The following is a 20,062-nucleotide window of genomic DNA, read 5'->3' as shown; positions in this document are numbered from 1 at the left end:
TGTAAAAACTCTTGATTGTCCTTAACAGCTTTCCCCCAATCCCATACATCTGCAAAACCTCCTACAGTGCCTCCCAGTCTACCCTGTCATAATTCTTCTCTAAATCCATTAAGACCCAAAGGTCATCTTTAACCTTCTGGCAATTCTGCCAAAAACTTTTCACAAATCTGCCTTACCACTCTATGTTTCCTAAACTCACACTGTTCCACAGCAATTATTCTCTTTGCTCCTCTCCTAATCTTATTTCTAACTTATAAGTTAACTACTATTAAAAGTACAATCATATTTGAGCCCTTGTAATCCAGTGTCTGCCTCTCAGCTAAATGCTTTTGCTCTGTCTAGAACAAAATCTATGAAGAATGCCACAGGTTGAATGGAATGGATTCATATCTTCTGTCCATTCAGTTAAGTGCAATGGTGGTGTAACTATAAGTGTACTGGTCTCACCATTTGCTTAGTTGTGGGTTTAAATCCCACACCTCTCTCCAGTTCCCAACAGTGACTGTTACCTACCCCAACAGTCCAAGTGCATAGGGCAAAGGTGGCTTTGGCCACAGCTACACACCACCTGGCATAAGTTCATCTTCAGCTTCAGACCAAAGTTTAGCTCTCAACTGATGTTAGGAAATAGGGCAATTAAGCTTAAAGAAATAGAATGAGTAAATTGACAACACCTCACCTTTGAACTGTAGCTAAGAGGTACATCCAAGTGATTGTAAGTGAAAAGAGATGCGATGGACCGCTGGTAGTTAAGGTCAGAGGGTGTCGAAGTACCCAAGTGGTGCAGCAATATGGGTGGCCTTCCAGGCGGAACTTTCAGTACCATTGCCATCTCTGTATTCCCCACCTGCAACATCAAATTAATACATTAATACAAACAATGACACTCTACAGAAGGAAAGAAGTCTGGAGATAGCTTGAAGGATGTGAAGTTTGTGTGAAAGTGGAAAATAAGTGAAGTGAAATGATTGTTATGTATTTTAGTTTTAGACAGGGGTGCATAATGTCACTTTGATTATTTAATCTGTTTATACATGGAGTGATAAAAGAAATGTGGGCAAGAGCGCCCAGTAGGGGGAGTGAAGTTGTATAAAAATGGGGATGAATGAATAGCAGAAAGCCAAGTACAGTATATGCAGACAACAATGTTCTGCAGAGGATGAGTGAATTAAGTAAGGTTTATTGGAGTAAAAAATTTAAAGTTAATGAACCAATCAATCAACTTAACAGTCCTTAACATTAGATTCCTCCTGCACGAGACGTGTGACCCTAAGAAACCTGGCCATGGCTACCAGGTTGGTCCAAAGATCACTCAGGGAAGAAACTTGGTACAGTTGTATTGTCAGAGATGGGCAAGTGTAGGACAGTGTAAGTTAACATGGTTCAAGTCTTCCATGAAGTGACTGTATTTGGGGCAAATATTGCTACTAGGCTAAATCTGTGTTGATATTGTTGTGTTGCATGATCATGATGACCTAAGCATAGGAAAGCTAAAGATATTTGTGTGTATCTTAGGAGTGTTTTCTCCTCTGGATTCATGCCAATGGGTACATGATTTAGTACTGAGTACGCATATCTTGAGAGCTGTGTTTGTGATCTATGTGTGGATACATTTATATTAAGTTCTATGGGGCACAAGGGGTAGGTTATTATTTTTGTGTTACTCCCTCTGTAGTGGAACCAATGATGGGTATTGGATGTAGTGGCCCTGCAAGATGCACAGCAAAGTTGCCCATTTGCTAATTCCGTCAACCCCCTCACCTCCATCAATAGGTGTAGTCCATAGGGACTGACACTCAGTCTCTAGACTGAACCCAAGATCTCTCTCTATTAACTTCAACTGTATTTCTTCACTTTGTCACACATGGGGGGCTGACAGCTGGTGACTGCTTTCCTCTTCCTATGACCTTCAACCTGTGACAAAGTCACACACAGATACAACAAAGACAACAATCTAAAGTTTCTTCCCAGAGAAATCTGTGGGAAGTTCTGAAGACCTGTTCCAGCCACTATGGAGCTGTGGGTTTTCTACTAAGTAAAACTAGGGGCAACAACTGATTGATTCCTTCTGTAGTGAAAGAGTTATGACACGTATCAAGCTTACCAGTGATGTCTGCGCGAATCCTGTGTCTGGCTGGAGGGCGATGACATACGTATCATCACTGAATCTTGCCACTTCAACCATAGCGGCCCCAGTGAAGACTTGCTCACCTCCAACCCAAGCCTCAGCCCGATGTCGGAAGTATGCTGTGGTGCTAATATCCACCGCTAGAAGACAGAAGACGAAATTTGGTTTTGAAGTAAGAGGTATAAGCTACGATGAAAAAAAGAAGACAACCATATCAACAAAAAGACCACCACTAACCAGGGATGCATATAGGTGTACACACTGCATGTATTTGATTTTTCTTATCCAAATATATCTAACATCCCATCCTTATGGTAAGTTTCTGCAGATACAGTCATGAGCATACCCTTCCCATGGCACTGCCTGTGGTTGAGCTGTACCCCCCCCCCACTCCCTGATCTCAGGACACTGCCACTAATAACAGTAGCATCGCATAGACTGCTGCGAGTGACACAATCGTAAATAAGTACACTGCCATATTGGAGAACAAACATAAGCTAGAAAGATCTACTGATGCTGATGATTTCCTGTTTTTCATACATGAGAGGCCATTAAAAGGATCAAAATATATTTAAAAATATCAAGTAATGAAGCTTCATTGATGTTGGATTGAATTCTTTGTTTAAGTGACATGATTCAGAATAAAATAAGACAAGTCTTAACCACTTTAGTACAATGACTCCTCTGTAGGTGTCATGAGGCTCGAATGGGTACACGAGGATGTCGCGACGGCGTCGGCGTCTTGATTATATATATATATATATATATATATATATATATATGTATATATATATATATATATATATATATATACAGACGCTCCTCAACTTACGTTTTAGTTACATTCCGAACGGCCGAACGTAAGTTGAAAATGAACGTAAGTTGTTACTGTACCATACATCCGTAAATTCTATTACCGTATCTTATAAAACACCCCTAAATCATTAATTATACACATAACATTGTAAAATAATAACATTAATTTCAAATAAATTAAATTCAAGCAACATAAATTGAGATGGTGGAGGAGGAGGAGGAGGGAAGGCACGTTTGTGCCATGTAAACAATGGATGCAGCGTCATGCGTAAGTATCGTTTGAACTACGGAGAGCGCGCTAAACTAAAAAATTCACTAAAAAAAATATATATATATATACAGACAGTTAAAACGTAAAATAAAAAAAAAGTAAAACGAATGAACGTAAGTAGAGGAGCGTCTGTATATATATATATATATATATATTTATACATATATATATATATATACCTACATATACATATCGATACAAATATATCTACATATAAATATATATATATACATTATATATATATATATAATATATATATATATATATATATTTCTAAACAGAAATGTAGCACATTTGTAAATAACACACAGGAAACCCACAGTCGGAGAAAATAATCTTCGAATAAAGAAGAATCCTATATTTCGGCTATCAACTGTAGCCCTCTTCAGGAAAGTACATAAGACAGAGTACAGAGGGGACTTATAAGCTACAGAGAAGAGAAGGGATGTGGACAGATGACCTCACTCAGGCGCGGGACAAACTGGGGTGGCGGAGGAGGGAGGGGGTGAGGAGAGGGGGGGTTGTAATGTCCGTACAAGTTTGTTAACTGCCGCGCGTGAAATGATGTCAGGAGTCCACTGCCCTTTAGAAATATCAATATTAGGGCATTCCTCAATTAATGCTGATTCGACTATTTTCCTCCTGAAACCGCAGTGGGACTTGAACACTAATCTGGCCTTACCCCAATCGAAAGAATGATTCTTATTTTTGACATGAAGAAATACAGCCGAATTTTCTTGCCCATACCTAATTGACCTTTTATGTTCTGCCAATCTAGTGTTCAAGTCTCTCCCGCTTTGACCCAAGTAAACCAAATCACAATCTTTGCAGGGCAAACAATAAACACCAGGTGACTCAACTTCCTTCGGTTTTTGTTGAACGTTCACAATTTGCTTACGCACGGTGTTAGGATAGTGATAATAGTGAGACGTTCATGAGGAAACAATGAGGAGGGAGAGGGATTCGGGGGTTAAGTGGAAGGAGAGAATGAAATGGAAGGAAGTTAGAGTTATGATAGATGTGGGGCAGACCCACTTGCTCGGTTAGTTCATAGTCTTTTGGACTTTGTTTAGATTCATATGTTTTAGTAGATTTTCATGTGATTTATTTTTAATATTTGGAATCTGTTTTGTGGCTCGCCGTTGTACTTTTTCCTGTCTGTCAATGCCTTTAATGAGATTCGGTGACCATATGGAAATAGCATACTCCAAATGTGAGATCCTTGATGATATAAGAAATGAGTTATTCTGAACCGTGACATTAAAAATGAGAGCTTAGTTGCGGTTGTGTTATTTTCCGCGGTAGCCATAAAAATACACCAACTTTTTTTTTTAAATCGCTACTGACGTTACTTTTAATCTGCGGTATCTATGGTATTCAAAATACTCAGAATGATTAGATCTACCCAATGATATAGATAAGAATTGCATCTATGAGACTGATAAACAACTTTATATTTACATTTTTCTTAATAAAAATAGGCCAGTATGAAAAATTCCAGGCACCTTTAGACAACATGTTTTTATATTTTCCCTGCTCCCACCACTGGCAACAATTTTGCAAGAATTTTTAGGTTAGGTGTGGTTGTGCTATTTTCCATTGCAACTCCCCTAAGGAAAATAAATAAATAGATAAATAAATAAACAAATAATAATGATGATGATAATAATAGATAAATACAAAAAATTAGATAAACATAAATAAACGAACAAATATGTAAAGTAACAATAAAAATAGCAACTTACATTACTGTTAATTTGCAGTATTTATTTATGGGATTTAAAACAATTAGAATGATAGGAGCTATCCAATGATATAGATAAGAACTGCATCTGTAAGACTCATATTCTTTCCTCATGCCCACTCTATGTGGACATTAGTGTGGACACTTAGCTTTCAACACCGCTACCTGCCAAATGTAGATTTGCATGAGGCACAATGTGGACCCAGCTTATGTTTCTGAAGCTTTGTAGTTGACAGTGAATAAATAAACCATATTCAAATTTGAATTGCACAACATTGTACTGTTGCAATGCTTGGTGGACTAACTTGCTCTGGGTTTGAGAGGGCAGGATTGGACATGGGTGGTCATCAGTAGGCCCTGATTCACCTATGAAATGTTCGTTTTTTATGTATGTCTTTTTCACGTTCTTGGTTGTAAAATCCTAACTTCCACACGCTCGAGTCCATCGCTGACATCTTCAGTCCAAATGTGGCTTAAGAAAACGGATCTAAGTAACACCCTTCATATGCGGTCTATCTTCATATTGTAAGTCACTACGACAGACACATCAAGCCAACCAACACCGACTCAGCAGAGGTCAGACGTCGCTCTTCGCTCCAGTTCTCTCAACAGCGCCCATCAATCTTCGCCGGCCGGTCGCGGCGGAGATTTTTCTCCTATGCTGCTGACCGGTCCGGCACACGCCTGACCTCTTCGTTGACGCTGGCAAGCGGGCTTACACCTTAGACAAATACACACGTTTCCCGAGGTACGTAATTCTCTGCTTTTAGAGTTGTGCTCGGAAGAAAAGAGAATGACACACTAATCTTCACTCGCAGGCTCAGCAGAGGTCGGGCGTCGCCCTTCGCTCCAACTGTCTCAGCCAACCGGTCCGGTACATGCCTGGCCTCTTTGTTGACGCTGGCGAGCGGGTTTACACTGTAGACAAATACACACGTTTCCCGAGTCACGCAATTCTCTGCTTTTAGAGTTGTGCTCGGAAGAAAAGAGACTTACACAAATCAACACTCGCCCGCTTGCCCCCCGCACTGCCATCGGATTCACTCTCTTGACTACGCTTCGGATATCACCCATTGCCTTGCAAGAGGCCAAACGCCAATTGCCTCGCATGGGGCTAATCAGCAACGCACTTTCCCTAACTTGGGGTTAATCAGCAAAGCTACGCGCGGAAAGTGAACCCTACTCACTTCTCGCAAGATACATACACACACCTCTCACGAGCATAACCACGCCCCTCGCACAAACATCTCCACGTACTTTTTCTTCGACTAAAATTCGCTTCCTTTCCAATTTTCTCTTATACATCTTCTCATTTCAGTTTACCTCCCACTAAAGGTTTTTCCGTTTTTCAACCTTTCTCTACTACTACGCCTCCTACCATTTTCTCAGCTTTTGGTGATTCTAATCGCAGGCGTCGGCGCCTCCGTCCAAGATCCCTGCCCGTTTCTCCCGAACCACCACCATCAATCGCCCCTTAGTGAATCGCCCATGGAAAAAGCGCTTATTGGCAATAGCCCTCTTTTATACACTACTATCTTTTAATTTTCTTACAGACATTCTTCCCCTCCCATACAAACCAATCCCGCGCGAGCGGGTGGTCTGTCCTAGGTAGCCCACAGCAGCATAGCCCATCAAGCCCGGCAGTAGTCGAGTACAAACCTACTCTGAACAGCGGTGAGGAGCAAACGAATTTTCTACTAACTTGCTGTTAAGAACGTGCTTGTCTGGAACTTGGAACAATCGACCACACGACTTCTACTATATAGTGTACAGTGGCCAATTTAGCTACGACTGGCGAGACGGCGATTGGTGTGGAATCGTCGTCATTAGTGGAGAACAACATAGACCACGAAGCAAAGAAGAATAGGCATCCCAAGTTACTTCCCAGGATGAGCAACAGTACTGCAGAAATGGACTTGATTATGAGTGACGATGATGACAACGAGACTAACAACATAGCAACAGGAAAAGGGAAACATAAGCATTACGGTATGCCAAGTGGATCTGGGAACGGACTACACGAAGTGACCAGTGACATGGGTAAGAAACAGCGAACAACACTAGGATATCAGGAAGAGAACATACAGCACAAGTGGCAAGAACAATGGAACGGTAAAAGAAGAACAAAACTATATTTCCCTACATCCAACGCAAAATCTGGAAAAGAAAATCAAGTGGATCCTAGAATTATTCAAAAGACATCCACAATTTGAAGTGTTGTTTAAGGAAGGGTAGAATAGACCATACATCACATTTAAAGGCAGTCATGCAGTGAAACTTTTAACAACCCATGATTTTGAAAATATAAATATGGTGGTTCCAGACACAACCAAAAACTTACAAAAGATATAAATTTAAACTTGCCTATTTATATAGATCATAATGATTATTTGGATGATGAGCAATTTGTATGAGTTACGTAGGATTGTTAAAATTGAAGGGGAATAGGTGGAGAAACCGCAGCTTATCGCACTCATAAAAGTACTAGTGACTGACAAAATATTGATAAAGTGTTTAGGGTACAAGAAATTTGATATTTACACAGAGGAACTTATAATATGCCACAAAAGTAGCAAATGGGAACATATGGGATGGAAATGCAATAAAAGCTTTAGGTGTAGGTATTGTCAGAGTGGCCACATTCCTCGATTTTGGGTATTGCGTTAGCGTCCCTGTGTTCCTCCGGCCGCGGTTAATGCGTTCCTGTAATAGCGCTCATCAAATGTTTTCGCTCGGTGCGTTCCTACGTTAGCGCCCCCCCAACTATTAAAGCGCCCCTCAAAAAAAAAAAAAAAAAAAAAAAGTGCGTTCCTCAAAATAAGTAAATAGATAAATAAATAAATACATAAAAACACTGCGTTCCTCAATAACACTACTGTGCTCATCAAAAGAACCATTCCGCAACTCAAAAATAACACAAAATACAAGGTGATAATACATCAGAGCTTCATACATTAAGATGTATGTATATTTCAGACAACTAGACAAGTAATATATATATATATATATATATATATATATATATATATATTAGATTTACTGCTCCACTTACTCCACTTCTCATCCTCCATGTCCTGATCCAGAATATATATATATATATATATATATATATATATATATATATATATATATATATATATATATATATATATATATACAAAGTTCGTTGGTTAGATAGGTTCACACAATGAGTGATCTGTACGTACTGCCGTAATGGCGCACAAAACATTTGTTAGTCTTAACAGCTGACCAATGGGAGAGCTTCCCACCTAAACGTAAACAACTAAAGGTTTGGTCGTCTTTGTCGGTGACCAATGGGAGAGCTTCCCGCGTGAACGAAAAAGACAGAATGTTGCCGCGTAGTAAATATCATCTTTGTTGTTTCCATTGAAAACGTTAAAAAAAAAAAAAAAAAAATCGTTTCGTAACGCTCGGAACGCAGGAATGATTTAGAAATTTCGGGCGGTGCGTTCTTTTGAAAAAATTGCGTTCCTGCATTTCTGCGTTCCTAAAAAGGCGGTGCATACGTACGCAAAACGCAGGAGTGCACTAAAGGAACGCACTACCTGCCCACTTCTGATTATTGTGGTGAAAAGCACGAGTCAAAAGTATGCATTGATAAAGTTAAGGGAAAAGTAAACGTAACACCACGATGCTGCAACTGTGGAGGTTGGCACAATAGAAATTCTAAATTATGTCCTAAACGACCCTAGGAAAACAGTCATTTCAATGAAATTCCAAGTATACCTGTAAATGTTTGAGAAAATAGGGCTAGATTAGCAGTACTTAAGAGCAAGTAACCATTGGAACAAAATGCAGAACTCTTCATTTACATGAAAAGGAATGTGTTAAGAATGTGTCTCAAGAATGCAAAAGATAGTTTGAGAGAAGCAATATTTGAAATCAAACATATGGTAAAAGTTCTGGTAAATTGTCAGGTTCCATGACGTCCTATATCAAATTTCGTGAAATGTCATGATCTGTCACAATAACACAAAGAGACACGGGTGTGGCGCCATAAGCCACATCCTAGCAAGGTCTAAATAAACAGGTCAGACCGTTTGAATTATTGTGCGCAGCTTCTGACGTCATTAGGCTGGGTCCGTTTTCTCTTTGTGAAACACTGAAGAAAACTGTGAAACGCCAAGGAAGACAGGAACTATAATATTTTATATATATATATATATATATTATATATCATATATATTATATATTCATATATATAGACAGGAACTATAATATTTTATATATATTTATATATATATTTTATATAATATTTGTCAGAATATAACTAATTGCGTGGAGCGGTGCGAGCGAAGGCAACAACATACCCGAACGACGCACCAGCTTCAACTGACAGCTATAGGACCCGCGAACCCCATTTTGAACAGCCAGGTGACGTTCACGTCCCGCTGCGCCAACTCCCTCGAAATTCGGTCGGAAGTGGTTAGACCTGTTATTCCTTAGATCTTGATCCTAGCAAGAGTAATTGCTCGCCATCCTTGAAGATGCGTATGGATGTTGAATTCGACCACTACTAGATTATTTTAAAGGTCAACTGAGAATATTTTTAAATAGGTGGTGAACATTTGCTAGATGTATGGCCTAGTCTTTTTTTATCTAATGAAATAATGCAAAAATTATTACGCATTGTGATAAAAAGGCATATATAAATGTCGGTAGCAGACGAACTTTCCTTCGCCGATCTTCGGCTGTTCTCGTGAGGCTGTGACGTCAACCTCGCTATTTACATTTTGATGCATCCATATGCGTGTTCTATAAAATGCCGTACCGCACTGTCAACTTGACCAGTGATCTATCGTATTTCGTGTTTTAGCAATGTTTTATCAATTATTTAGTTCGAAAAAGGTTGATTGTGTCGCCGCAACTTGCGACAGTGATTCGACGAAACATTCTGCCTTGGATAGACTTCATTTTCATTCTTTTCCGAAAGATCCTATTCGCAAAAAGAACTGGATCATTTGGTGCAGACGGCACGAATCATGGAAGTCTGGATTGAAAGCAAAACACCGTTTGAAAAAACAAAACAAAACAAAAAAACAGTACACTTGGGACCCTGGCCTTGCCGAGTCACTGGGAATTAGCATGAATCCCATTCTAAAAGAAGATGCAACACCGACAATTTTTGTGAACGACAAGATCCTAGGTTCGGCAAGCAAATGCCGTCGAAGAAGCACTGCTATTGAAAAAAGACAACGCCTGGAGGTAGGTGTATCAGTCTGTATCATATGTATAGGTAGGCCTGTGTTATCTACGCTGTCACTGACAATCGTTAACAAGCATGGTTAGGCTTGACTAACGATTTTTGGGCTAGGCCTAAGCAGATTAGGGGTACAGTCATGACATAGGCTAACTAGGCCTGTACACCTATGAATATGATCACCCCATTCCACTAGGGTGACAGGCATGACCATGATGACGGGCTCCCATAATAGGCCTATGACCACGCTTTGTCAAGTGGAGTCAACCAAATTAAAATCTGATTTTTGAAAGTCAAACAAGTGGAATGCTCCACCACCCTGGTAGGAGTTAAGCCTAATTATCCTGGACCAGGAGGTAGAAACTCGTAATGATATAGACCTAATGATTTTTTTTTTTTCAGCTGTTACAAAGTGTCTATGATGAATATTCATCTTCTGAAAGTGCCACTACCTATGGCAGATAATTTTACAGACATGTCTGTGAGTATCTTTTGCTACCCTTCCTCTCCCCTTCAGTCAAATGATTTCTCTATTCTCTTTGCAACATAGGCCTGTTTTATTGTACCTTATCACAGATAAAAACAATTTGTTATTCCTGAACCCTTGAAATGTTTGCCCGTAAATATGAAGCTTGGCGTCCAAATCCGATAAATCTTCTTCACTTGATGTGAAGTAATTTTCTTATCGCTGGCTATGTTCAAGAATGTAAACAACAACCTTTACATCATCTGTTGCCCTAGCGATGGAAAATGTAACTGCGGCATTGAAAAATTTGTCTGCTATCAGGCACTTTTAAGATCATGCTATTTAGATAAAATCAAGACTACAAAATGCTAGAAACTTGCATTTTAGTGTTCTAACTTCTTCTAATTATATTTTCATACATGAAATAACAAAAAACAAAGAAATCCAAATCATTCTCAGCTGACCTTTAAGTTAGATAATGAGGTACAGGATTATAAGCATAAGTAACTTATGGTAAATGACCAGTTACAGGAGGTTTTGCTGCGCATACGGAGGAGGATTACATATTCATAATTGAGGCTTTCTACAACAGAAGTAAGAGGGCATATAAATTACTAAAGCACATTAAAGTAGTATCTCTGTGTATGTAGATTAATACTTCAATTAATTTTGATAGGTAATGATTGATAAATTGTAAACCTTCTTCACACAAAAATAAAGTGGATGGATTGTGTGAAGCCAGGTAAATAGAAATAGATTAGGCTTATAAATGTAACAAATTGGCACTTGCCATTGGCACTTGCATTGTGCGCCCTCGTATAAAACGAAAGGGACGCAGGCCGTGATCAACAGACGACAAAACAAAACAACGTAGAGACTGAACAACTTCATACCAGGCTTAATGACCCCCTTATGGGTCGATAGCCTTGAAAAAAAAGAAAAAAAAGTGATCTCTATCACTCCCTCATTCGCGCCCTGTTCATTCCTTCTGAGTTAGTCTAAGTCAAAACTTATATTGTTATATTATGTAAATTGAATCGTTAGATTTTGGAACTCAGTCTTTTTTTTTTTTATCCTAGTGAAGACAGAAACTCCTTTAAAAGGCAAATAGACACGCTAGCTATTGGACTGAAGGAACTGGATCAAATAGCGGCCAGGTTTGATACATCATTTCAAATACAAAAGCTAGTCCGTGACATATAAGTGGAGGCCTTCTGTCCGGAATAATTTTTCTTCTCCACCGAATGAAATAATTTGTGTACAAAATATTTGAGAGAAAAAAAAAAAAAAAGCAGAGAATTTAGGTCACCGAGTAAATTCAAAACCGTGAACGAAAATAGAAACAGAAGCGCGTCCGCCATATTTGTTGTTTACATATGATTGGCATACAAATCAGAAAGGGAGAATGTCTCGCTCGAACAATTTAAATAGTATCGGCAATAATCGCGGCTTCGAGGAATCCTCACAGGTAAGGAACATATATCATAGTAGGGGGGATGACAGGAGTGAAAATAGGATAGGTGAAAGATCACCAAGGATAAAAGAGAGGTATTATATAGAGGAAAATAGAAATGTAAGTAGGATGAAACATATCAAAGTCAATCTAAGACAGTAAGCAGAGTTTCATGGCTTCGAGGAGTCTCCATAGGTAAAGGACAGGCATTATAAAATAGAGGATAACAGGAGTGAATATAGAATAGGTGAATGACTATCATTTGTTTTATATTATTTGTTTATTTGTTTTATAATTTGTCCGTTTGTTTATTATTATTTGCTTAATTCTCATTTATTATTAGTTATATGTCAATTTATTATTATTTACTATTTACCTGTTTGTTTATTATTTAACTATACCTATGCATTTATTTATTTTATTTATTATTTACATTATTATAGTTTTTATTTATTCATTTATTTATCATTATTATGTTTTTTTCGTATCCGACCTAGACATGGACCAAAAGGTCTCCTGTCGGCATGCTCCGCCTTTGTAGGAGTACTAAGAATTGGAGAGAGATATTACATGGATGAAGTTAGAATTAAACATGAAAGACTTTCACGGGAAAGAGGAAGATATTATGACATGTTAGATGATTGGAGTGGAAACAGAATAAGTGGTGAACCTAGAGTTAAATCACGTAGTGAGGTCTATCTTAGACGGGGGACAGAGTCTCGAAGGGAAACAAATAGGGTTGGAGCAGGACAACCTGCGCAACGGTCAACCTGGGTGAGTAGTGAGAGAAATAAAGAGGATATTATCATAAAAGCGAGTCAAATTACCCCCAAAATTAGTAAAAGGGAAACAGAATTGTTCTTTTATACATTCGAAGGCATAGCAAAACAATTGGGATGGAGAAAGGACTTCTGGTCAGCAATGATAAGATCTAGCCTAACCCTAAAGCCTTAAATGTGTACATGGTATTTGATAAAGATGGTATATATGAAATATTAAAGGCATATGAGATTTCTCCAGAGTATTTCAGAAAGAATTTCAGAGACAAGTAGATGCGTGCGGAAAATGCCGTAACTATCGAGAAGGTCTTGAAGGTGATAGCAATTGAACATTTCCTTAACTTACTGAACAATGAGGCTAGGCTGTATGTAACCACGCTGAAATGTGAGTGTTAGCTCTGTTGCTACCAACACTTTCAGTTCCCTTCTCTCATTAATTACGGGATTTAATTCTGTTAACTGTTCCTCTTGTGATATAATATTTCTTCATTCACTTTCTTTTTATCATTGTATAATTGTAAGTCACTCATCTGTAGGCCCCATGCCTCTTTCGTAGTGTATGCTTTTAGTCAAGTTCCATTACTCAGTAAACGAAGGGGAATTAAATTGAACTTAAACTTTTCTTCATTTTCTTCACGAATTCTTGTACAACGTATGGTCTTAGGTACACCAGAGGATTCCCACCTGGGATCCTTTTACACCCACCAAGCCAAGTCTGCTTCGACGTCACTATTTAATTCATCCAATAACTTTGAACGTTACAAATAAGTGCCACCCTTTAAGGGCGTGACTTTACCTCCGTGCACCAATAATTTCTCTCCTTCTCCACCCTTTTCTCCAATCAGACTGTTATACTGTCTCAAGCAATACTGCTTATGCAAGCAATCTTGTTACGAAGCGAAGTGGCTTTAGCGTTAACAATCTGTAACATCAGCACCTATATCGATACCCTAGCTTGTGTTTACAAACATTGGGCGGTGAGCGAGAATATGCAACTCTGCAACTCCGTAGCGGCCATTGTTTTCAAAACATCTAAGTCGTAAAATGAATTTCTCGCCACCTACCCCTCTATCTACCTACTTGTCTACTTTAATCTACCAGCCTCTTACAGTGAGACTTTATTACAAGCAACGAATTTTGCGGAAAACTATGCGTTAAGGACAAATGAAAATAGGAAGAAAAGCGTGATAAAAACTCGGAGGGGTAAGAATAAGGGCGCGTATGCGATTCCGAGACAGAGATATTGAGGTCACAAGTAGGGGATATTTGGAGGAAACCAGTACCGTGTTTTGGCTGTGGGAAAGTAGGGCATAGAACTCAGGATTGCTATGCTAGGCCAAATGGACAAAGATACAGGCAGGAAAAAGGAAACAAGTAAACCAGAGAGGAGATAATGTGTGTAGAAGGAAACAGGAGGGATGTGATAATCAGAGTAGAAGTTACACCTGCGGGAAAAATGATCATGGGATGGAAAATTGCCCCTGAGGGAAATGGAAACAAAGGGAACACACAAGACTAGAGACAAGGAAAGGACTATAGCAAGACAAAGAAGAAGGAAGTAGCAGACAAAAAGGGTGATAGCAATTATTGTGTAGGTGAAAGTAGGTTAGACAAGATGGAAAATACAGGAGTCAGCCAAGAGTGGTTACCTTATGTGAAAGATGCCAAGATAGGAATAGAGGGAAGTGAAAGGAAGTATGCGGTCAAGGCTCTGCAAGACACGGGCATCCCGCACCATTGTGAGGCCAAATGTGATACCAGGATTAGAAAATAGGCACATAGGTCAGTTCACCATGGGATTAGCTGGAGAAGTGACGACATTAACACCCATAGCTAAGGTATTACTTGAAATAGATGGTCAGACAGCGAGCATTGAAGTAGGAGTAGCAGAACTTCCAGTGAAAGGAATAGATATCCTTCTCGGGAATGATGTAGGTGAGATAGTCCAGGTTAAACTCAAAACGGTAGATGACCCCATGACCAGACAGACAAACGACGAAGCTGACATGGAGGATCCAGTGGCCATCATCACCATATCTCAGGCCAAGAAAGCATAAGAGGAAGATGAACAAGGTGACAGCCTGAATCCCCTGTTTGAAGCAAATGTTGCAGACGAGGTCCCGAAGGAGTTACAAGATGAACTTAGCGAGGAAGAGAAGCAGGTAGCAGCAGAAGATGTAGGAGGAGACCAGGGAGGCGACGCGACGCCCAAACAGAAGAAATGATCTTTGAGAAAGCTATAGATAGGGAAGAACTCATCCAACTACAACAGGACTCGGAACTGAAGGAGGTTCGCCAAGCAGCTAAGGAGGAGGAGCAGGAAGAAGAGAAATACAGCAAGACCAAATTTGTCATGGAAGATGGTGTACTTCTGAAAAAATATAAGGCATGGGAAAAGGTAGGAGGTGATGTTGTTACCCAAATTGTAGTCCCACGGAAGATTAGGGAGAAGATTGTGAGGCTAGCTCATCCGACTACGTGCGGCCACCTTGGAATCACCAAGACTAAATAATTATTCATTATTATTTTTATTATCGTTATTATTATTATTATTGTTATTATTTTTGTTGTTGTTGTTGTTGTTGTTGTTGTTGTTGTTGTGCAGGGATGACCCGTCATCCAGGAGGTGCCAAGATTAGAGGGAGGGAAGAGGGTGGAGGGGAGTGGAGTGTGATAAGGATGGAATGGGTGGGAGTGGTCTTTATGCCTTTGTTTTTTAGCTACCTCCCATATAATGGGGAGGTATTATTATTATTATTTTTTTTTTGCCTCGTTTGTCAGGTGTCAAAAGCATAGTTAAACAATGTATTGCTAAAATGGAAAACTGGGTACAAAAAATGTTACGAGGATTTACTTTCCCTGATTGATGATACCTTAGAGCAATCTGGTGTGAAAAAATGTCAAATGAAGCAATCAAAATACTATAGTAATACACTAGTAAAGGGAACAAATTACTGAAAACCTATCACAGTAAATGGAGCAAAGATCCTAGCAACGAAGAAACGAGGCAAACTATGCTATATCTGAAACTACTAGTCATAAGGCAAAAAACGAGGAAAAGTATTGGGATTCCTGTCTAGGAAGTATATCGACATCCGAACACTGAAAGAAATATATAATAATGTAAATAAGGCAAAAGGTGTACGGAAAAAGCAAATATCCCATCCCAAGTCGTAAGAAAAAGCCAACAATCTTATGAACAATTGGGCAGAAATATCCAAAACAGGAAACCTACCGGAATATATAAAATATTTTAAAATAATAAGTCACAAGAGGAAGCAACTCGTTTTCAATCAACGGTGTATAACTGATGGCACTTGCATTCCTATCACAAATAATGAACTGTTAAATAGCGTTAAGAATGGCAAATCCACTGCACCCGGGGAAGATGGGTACACTATAGTAAATTGTTTTGTCAGTATGGAAAATAGTCCGCTTCTAGATATTTTCAATCTATCTTTTTCAAACAGAAGATTGCCTGTAAAACGGAAAACTGTCCTAATTATACCAATACCTAAAGGTCAAGCCAATTGTGATCATAGGCTGGTGTCGTTGACATCTTGCCTGTATAAAACAATGAAGCGAGTAGTGCGCTAAGCAGATTAATGTTTAAGATAGATAATTTAATATCTTAAAATCTGTATGGATGTATGAAGGGTAAAAGCACACCAGATTGTGTCATTGAATGTATGAAAAATGCAGAAATTGATTATAGAATTTTTGTTGAATTAAAAGGTGCATTTGATAGAGCATTTTTTAAATGATTAGTAAGCAAAGGAATCAAGGGTAAACTCTTGTCTTGGATAGCTGACTATCTTACTAGAAGAAAAGCAAAAGTTTTATTTCATGGGAACGAGGCAGGAGATGAAATTGGGCACTCGACAAGGAGTGTTTAGCCTTTTTTTTTTTTTTTTTTATTATTATTATTATTATTTTTTTTTATGTTCTCATGGTCCAAATTGCAAGCTACAACTTTTCCTACTGAACTGAAATAATAATTTATGCTGATGACATCCTAAAACAATGCAAAACTAAAGAGTCTATGAGTAATGCTTTAAGTGGCCTACAGCATCTGTGTGAATATTAGGACTGGTTACAAATGAACATAAAACTAGGTATCAAACAAGAATGAGAAACGATGAAGAGCTGTGATTAAATGGAGTAAAATTAGAAAAAAGGTGAATACTTACAAATATTGAAGTACGTGTGGAAGGGTGGTGAGGTAAACACCTGGAACCGTTGGAGTTTTATTGCTAACGTTTCGTCCTGAGGAAATCCTTTCAGGACGAAACGTTAGCAATAAAACTCCAACGGTTCCTGGTGTTTACCTCACCACCCTTCCACTCACTTACAAATATCTTGGTATGTATACATCATTTAGTAATACCAAAAGCCAAATATCACATGTTAAAATATATGTATGTCTAGACTCAAACTTTTGAAAATTCTAGCTAACAAAGGTAAAAACATTGGTATACCTGTATTAAGATCAGTCTATCTCACCACAGTAAGATCTATCATTGACTATTCTGCCCCTATATTAGTGTCTTTTTTTTCGCATCCGACCTAGATATGGACCAAAAGGTCTCCTGTCGGCATGCTCCGCCTTTGTAATCCTTATGCTTTATCTTGTATCAAATCATAAGAGGTAGTACAAAACGAGGGCATGACAATGATATTAGGATGTCTAAGAAGTACGGGAATAGAAATAATGAAAATGAAACTGAATCTACTAAGTGTTTATGATAGAATCAGTTAACAACCACTGCTGTTATAAGATCAATCAGACGTGGAGATGATCATCTTAAAAAATTGTAGATAAGATAAACAATGGCGAAAAAAATCGTACTCCATTAAACGCTTACGCCAAAAACATATGTCGAATTATAAAGAATTATGATGTAACAAACTATTGTGTCCTCGATTTGACAAAAGAGGTCGTCTGCCATTGGAACAATGAACTTCTTGACATTGAAATAGAACAGTTAGATTACAAGAAATGTGAATATGATAGCTCACAATTACGTCAGATATTCCTTTGTAAAATTTAATTGTACCCAAAATGTAATGTAATACATATTTATTGTGATGGGTCTGTTGTCGGTGAAAAAGCTCTATGTGGTATTGTAATAAGGGAATTCTATGAATATTGTATGGGTAATAAAGAGCGACATTCCAAAAGAATAGAAGGTATGAACACCAGCACCCCTGCAGAATGACATACAATACAAAAAAGTTTAAAACTAACATCCAACAGAGTAAGATCATTATATTTATTGTAGTTCGTCAGGGTGCATTACTTGCACTTATTTAGAAATCCTTTGTGATAACAGACTTGTTTTTAAGTGTAAAAAGTTAATCAAGGATATGAAATCCATTAAAATCAATGTAACATTTGTATGGATACCATCACACTGTGGAATATGTCTGAATGATGAAGCTGATGATTTAGCTGAGGAACAGAAAAAGGCATCGTTGATATCACAAGTGTCCCAAGTACGAAAAAAAAAAAAAATGAAAATGAGAAAACAAAGAGACACTTGGGACCTAAAAAAATACAAAAAATCGTAGCAAAAGGAAGTGAAAGTATGTTACACTATATGAATGTAATTGAAAACTGTAATTTCACTTATGGACGGCACAGCTGTATGTACGACACAAGAGTAATGAGATTAAGGTCAGGATATATTACTGGAAAAAAAAAAAAAAAACTGATGGGATTGCATGTAAACTTTGTCATGAAAATAAATGCCACTCATGTTATGAAATGCGCAGAACTGTGTGAACTTAGAAATGGTAACATAAAAGAATTTTCCTTACAAGTATCTTATATAATAACAAAAGAGAAGATTAAAACTCTCTTAAACAAAATCAAGTATTGGTAACAAATGTACTGTTTTTATAGGTGCAACATGCCATTTTTGTTGAGTGGGTGCACTAGCAAGCTGTGCACCCCTTTTGCTGTAATCACTCATTATGTTAATAAACATTATTAATAATAATAACTACGACATAATCCATACCAGCTGTTTAGTGGATAGCATTTGAAAAGTTAAATTAACTCTAATCCCGTCAAAATAGCCCATAAATGGGGATATTCTCACAAGAAAATTAATATCTTTCACGATGTTCTCAGGCAGTTTGGGGGGAGGGAGCACTGAGTGGCGATAAACAAAGTTAAGAATAATATCAATAGTTCTGAATAGGGGGACATTAGAGAAGAGGCTATCCGCATCCAACAAAGTCTTGATGCCAGTAGGCCTATTAATTCTTAAAATATCAATGAATTCATCTGTTGATTTGAATAAGTGGTGGGGATGTAAGGGGTGAGAATTTGAGTTAAGCGTTTAGCAAGGGAGTAGGTAGGGGTGGGAATCTGAGAAATAATGAGCCTTAAAGGGTTACCTTCTTTGTGAGTTTTTACATTTCCGTAAAAATAACCAGTAACAAGGTCAAATTTAAGGTCGCCCACTACAGCGTTGGCAGCGTGGATGAAAAAATTAACCTTAGATTTAAGTTTAACCGTGGGATTACTAGAAAGTGGTAGAAATTTCAAAGGGTCATGTAGTAAATTATTACATTTATCTTTATATGTGTCACGGTCAAGGATAACATAAGAAGAGGCTTTGGCAGCTTTACGAATGATAATGTGTTTATTATCACGGAGTTACTGGGCGGCTTCGCGAAGGCAGGGAGACAAAAGGCAGGGCGATATCTAGTCTTTGTGCTTTCCGCTTGAAGGTTTTCTTGTAGGTCAGGGTTAATAGAAATTTTACCTTCACGTTCAAATTTACAAAGATTGTCATATAATAAGGCAATTTGAGTCTTTTTGTTAACACTATTAAATTTAGGGGAAAGATGACAATTGATACCTAAATTTAAAAAGTCAATTTGCGCATCGGAAAGCACACCACTAGAAAGATTGACATAGCTCTCCGAAGGCTTAGTAATAGCCAAAGGACCATCATATAACCAGGACAATTTCTTCAAAATGCGGGTCCGCCCTACGTCGGTCAAGCACGGCCAACGTTTGTTCATTCATGACAATGTCTACAACAGAGGAATCGTGCTAGTTCTGCACGAAGACTCTGCCACTGTAACTTCTTGAGTTGGGATTGTTCTTCAACCAGTTTCCTCCGGAAATCCAAGGTGAGCCGTACTTCGCGGTCATATAGTCGTAGAGC

General features: G+C 38.3%; 1 protein-coding gene across 2 annotated transcripts in view; it reads right to left on the bottom strand.

Moving 5' to 3' along the window:
• Positions 1 to 20,062, bottom strand: part of LOC143025360 (uncharacterized) — a 174,830-nt gene that overhangs the window by 146,107 nt on the left and 8,661 nt on the right. For both annotated transcript variants that reach the window (XM_076184898.1, XM_076184900.1), the window contains exons 2-3: positions 2,105 to 2,268; positions 680 to 847 (exon numbers count right to left, since the gene is read on the bottom strand). In XM_076184898.1, the coding sequence (XP_076041013.1) occupies positions 680 to 847; positions 2,105 to 2,268 (332 nt within the window). The remainder of the gene's footprint in view (positions 1 to 679; positions 848 to 2,104; positions 2,269 to 20,062) is intronic.

Source organism: Oratosquilla oratoria, chromosome 5 (genome assembly GCF_046742065.1).
Source record: "Oratosquilla oratoria isolate Oo_2021 chromosome 5, ASM4674206v1, whole genome shotgun sequence".
Lineage (NCBI taxonomy): Eukaryota > Metazoa > Arthropoda > Malacostraca > Stomatopoda > Squillidae > Oratosquilla > Oratosquilla oratoria.
This window is presented reverse-complemented; position numbering and strand designations above follow the sequence as displayed.